Below are 4676 nucleotides of genomic sequence, written 5' to 3'. Positions count from 1 at the left end.
GAATAATATTGGCTTAAATAACCCATTATATACTTTAAATTTTGAACGTTGTAAATTGCAAGACTATCAAAAGAACGATCTTTCAGAATCTCATATTGTTTATGAACTCTTAAAAGATATGGATGCTATATATATTGTAACCCCAAATACTCCAATTTCTTCCATTTCAATTGAGCAAATCAATCAACATAAACAAAAACAACTACAACAACAAAATCAACAACAACAACATTTACTACACCAACAACAAAGACAAAAACAACTTCAACAACAACTACAACAATTACACCCACAACCAATTGATCAAATTGATCAAATTGACCAAATTGAAAACTTCCTTGAAGAGGATGCTTTTAAAATTGACCAACCATTAATAGAAATTAGCTATAATAATAATGATAATAACATTAATAATAATATTAATATTAATAATAATAATGAACAATTCATAATAGATAAACAGCATATTTTTGAAAATGATATCGATGACAGATCAACAAAGAGTAAGTTTTTTAAAAATAGTTTGTTACAAAATTTTATATTAATCTTTTTTTTTTATTTTTTAGAAATAAAAACAGAAAATATTTCATTAAGTGAATCATCATCTGTTGTTAGTTCACCAATTACATCATCGTGTCAAAGTCCAAATCCTCAATTAGTTATTAGTACTAATACTGGCAACCACTACACCAATAATCCATTATTACCAGAGCAGCACTCTTCTCTCCCCACTATTTCTAGTTTGCCTATGCAAATCAAACCACCAACCTCATTACAACACATACACCAACTACAAAATCTCCATAGCTTAACACCGTTTAACACCTCACCATCAATCCTTAGTTTAATTTCACCAACAACTCTCTCTAATTCAACCACCTTAAATTGTTCCACCAATAGCATCAATACAACCAATGATTCAAATCCTATTATTACATCAATTGGTACACCAAAGAAATCAAAGAAGTCACTCGCTTCATCCACCTCATCCACCAATGGTTCATCTCCTGGTACTCCAACCCAATCAAATAGATGCACCCCATATTGCGCAATTTCGACCGAAAAGAATCAAGAATGTACAACTTGCCAACAAATTAGACCAGTTTCAATTATACATACAGATGGATCTGATTCAAACACCTGCACCAAATGGTGTATCAGTAGTAAACAAAGAAAACAAAAATCAATAGGTTTAGATTTCTGTTCAATTTGTTTATCAAGAAGCAGAACCCAAAAATATAATCCTCAAAACCATCAATGCCTAGAGTGTCAAAGACCTTGGATGATGTTAACAGCATCTTCAAACCTTTGTAAAAGATGTTTTAAAAAAGGACAACAGAGCAAATAAAAATAAAAATAAAAAATAAAAAAAATATCTATGATAATAATAAAATAATAATAATAACAGATCAATAAAAATAAATAAACATTTAAAAAAGAGATAAAATAATTACACAGTTGTAATTATATATAAAAACTAAAAAACTAAAAAACTAAAAAACTATTTTTTTTTTTTTTTTTTTAATATTTTATTTTAAAAAGAATAAGCTATGTTTTATTGATTGGATAATTCACCAAAGCCATTGATAAACCTTGCAACATTATAAAGATAAATAAATAATGAATCGTAAAAAAATAAAATGACTATTTATTTAAAAAAACCAATACTTTGCTATTTATAATTTGATAAACTAATTTATTTTTATAAAAAATATAAATTTCGGAAATATTTAATTTTTCTGAATAGTTTAATTCGCTATTAAAAATATGGATATTTGATTCTTCTTCAATATTTTCTAAATGAATAGAAAGAGAAGATAAGGTAACTATATTATTATTATTATTATTTGAATATAAATTTTCATTTATAAATTCAAACAAATAATGTAAAGAAAAAGTCCATTTAAAGAAAATATTTTGAATTGATTTATTAAATGGTAAAATATTTTTAAATAATCTTGATAATGAATTATTGGTGACTTGAAAAGACTCATTAAACAATATTAAATGGTTAATGGATGTGTTTTTTATCAAACCAGCTTCAATCTCATCGTCAAAGAAATCCAAGTCGAATAAACCTAGGGTCTTTAAAGTTGAATTTAGTTGAAGTAGTTTTTTTAGACCCTTTGTAACCAATGAGCAATTTAACTTTGTATCTATACATTTTTCATTAAGACAAAAATTCTTTAAAACTAAATAATCAATCGTTTTATTACTGGCCAATACATTGATCATTGATTTCCATTCCTTTAATGCAGAGGCATTGTGAGCTCCGTAGTATAATGGATCGCATCCGTTTTCATAATCATTTGTACCATTTGCTGATCTAATTATATTATGAAATAAAATTGGAATTGATAGGTATTTTAGATTTGTAGCTTCGTTGTCAAAGCGCGAAAAGTTTTGAGGCTCGACATGGTCACCACTTGAGATGGTTATTTTTTCTATAGATTTAATACTGAACAACTTTGAAAAGTTACTATGAAATCTTGGTTCTATTGGCTCGAATTCTATTTCTTTTGGATTAAATCTTTCGATTATATGAAACACTGATTTGTTTACTATGTGATAAAATAGGAAATTGGATCCATTAATATATAGTTTATTTATGTTGACCTTTAAACGGCTTAGATAACCAAGAGGCTCCATATAGTCTTTAATCATAATTAATAAATTAAATTTGCAATTCTCTAAGCTATTGATTTCATCAGATCCAATAATATCTTCTTTGAAAATATTAACTATATTTAAAGTGTTGTCTGATATTCTATTTAAAACCTTTTTCTTTTTGATATTGAACTAATGAATCATAAAATTGTATTTTTGAATTATTAATTAATTTGAAACCATTATTATTATTATTATTATTATTATTATTATTATTAACAAAACTTTTTAAAACACTATAATTATTTATATTTATATTTTCTTGTAATGCATTTGATACTATTTTAAAAAAATATTTTGAAACTAAACTGTATTCCCTTATTTCATAAACTATTTGATTATCTATATTATAAATACTTTCAAAATTATCACACACACATTGATTTAATGATTTATTTATTATTAATTTTATTAATATTTCAATAATATCTTTATATAAAATATTTGAAAATTTTGTCATTTCTTTTGTGATTGTGGTAATAGATTTACATTTTTTTTTTATATATATTATTTTTAAACTCCAAAAAAAATAAATAAAAAAATAAAAAAAAAAACAATCAGAAAAAAAAAAGAAAAAGGATTTGAAATTTTTATTTTATCTAAACCAAAGAATGTCAAAAGAGCGTTTTTTAAAAATTTAAGGTGGAAAAAAATAACATAAAAAATATTTAGAAACTATACAATTTGATTCGAGATATATATGGTCCCATAATTAGGGTTTTAAGATTCTAAATATCACCAGTGTTTTAGTTGATTTTACAGATTTTTTTTTTTTTTTTTTTTTTTTTTTTTTATTAATTTTTATTTAAATGTAATTTTTGATTGGGTGTATAATAAAAAAAATAAAAAATAAATAAAAGAAATGTTGTCTTAAAAATTATTGTAAATTTATTTTATATTTTAATTATTTTTATTTTATTATATTTTATTTTATTTTATTTTATTATATTTTATTTAATTTTATTTTTTATTTTATTTTTGATAATTGAAAATTTGGTAATATCTACCATAAAGCCTATGCAGCATTAACGAAAACTATAGTGTATTTGTGTGTATTTAGGCCACACAGAAAATGGGGAATAGCGGAGTATCCCCCATAGGCTCTTGATGAGTTGAATTTTACCAAACCTTTTCTTTGCATAAAATAAAAAAATTAAAAAAATTAAAAAATAAAAAACTAATTTTTATACTTTTTTTTTTTTTTTATTTTTTTTTTTTTTTTTAATATATACAACCAACTATAATCTTTATTTATTATCTATATATACTATTTATTATTTGTTATTTATTATTTATTATTTATTATTATTTTTTGTTTATAAATATATATTTATATATATTTACATTTCTATAAAAATATATTTTTAAATTGGATTTTTTTATTTTCAACTCATAGTAAAAAAACCAACGGTATTTTCAAATTTACCGAACCAATTAAATCACAAACAATTTTAAATTTTTATTTAATTTCAAAAAGAGTTGTTTCTGTGCCTTTTCAAAATTAAATTTTTTTTTTGGGGATGAATGAAATTTTGGTAGAAAACTGAGGCTGATCAGTTTTTTTAACTTTGCGAATAAATTTTAGGGGGGGTTATGAGGGGGGTGCCAAAAAAATTTAAAAAAACAAACATTAATAATAAAAAAAAAAATATAACTAAAATTTTAAATTTCTCCTCTTGCTCAATTATTTTTATTATTTTAAACAATACCACTACATATAAAAAAATATAAAAATAATAAATTTAACCCCCCCATACACACATTTGAAATTTACACCCTAATAACATATTTCACCCTTTTTCGCCCATATCGCCAAGGTCCCCCCACCACACAACAGGTACCAAAGGGAAATTTTTTTAAAAAAAAACACCCCATTTTTTTTTCTTTTTTTCTTTTTTTGTTGTTTATAATAATTATTTATTTGGCTTTTTTTTTTTTTTTAATTTGTTACTATTATTTATTTATATATTTATATACTTATTTAATCATTATTGCAACAATAACACACA

General features: G+C 23.0%; 2 protein-coding genes across 2 annotated transcripts in view; one reads left to right on the top strand and one right to left on the bottom strand.

The window, feature by feature from the left end:
* Positions 1–1348, top strand: part of DICPUDRAFT_150156 (uncharacterized protein) — a gene marked incomplete at both ends in the record, with an annotated part of 2566 nt that extends 1218 nt beyond the window's left edge. Inside the window, 2 exons of the mRNA XM_003286169.1 lie at positions 74–503; positions 567–1348. Of these exons, the coding sequence (XP_003286217.1) occupies positions 74–503; positions 567–1348 (1212 nt within the window). The remainder of the gene's footprint in view (positions 1–73; positions 504–566) is intronic.
* A 296-nt stretch (positions 1349–1644) lies between these two features.
* On the bottom strand, positions 1645–3127 carry DICPUDRAFT_77097 (uncharacterized protein; the record flags this gene model as incomplete). Its single annotated transcript, XM_003286155.1, has 2 exons — positions 1645–2799; positions 2888–3127. 2 exons carry the CDS (start codon positions 3125–3127, stop codon positions 1645–1647), a joined length of 1395 nt encoding a protein of 464 aa, XP_003286203.1.
* Between the last annotated feature and the right edge of the window lie 1549 nt (positions 3128–4676).

The sequence above is a fragment of the Dictyostelium purpureum genome, assembly GCF_000190715.1.
Source record: "Dictyostelium purpureum unplaced genomic scaffold DICPUscaffold_64, whole genome shotgun sequence".
Taxonomy (NCBI): domain Eukaryota; phylum Evosea; class Eumycetozoa; order Dictyosteliales; family Dictyosteliaceae; genus Dictyostelium; species Dictyostelium purpureum.
Note: the sequence above shows the minus strand (reverse complement) of the source record. Positions and strands in the feature narration are given on the sequence as shown.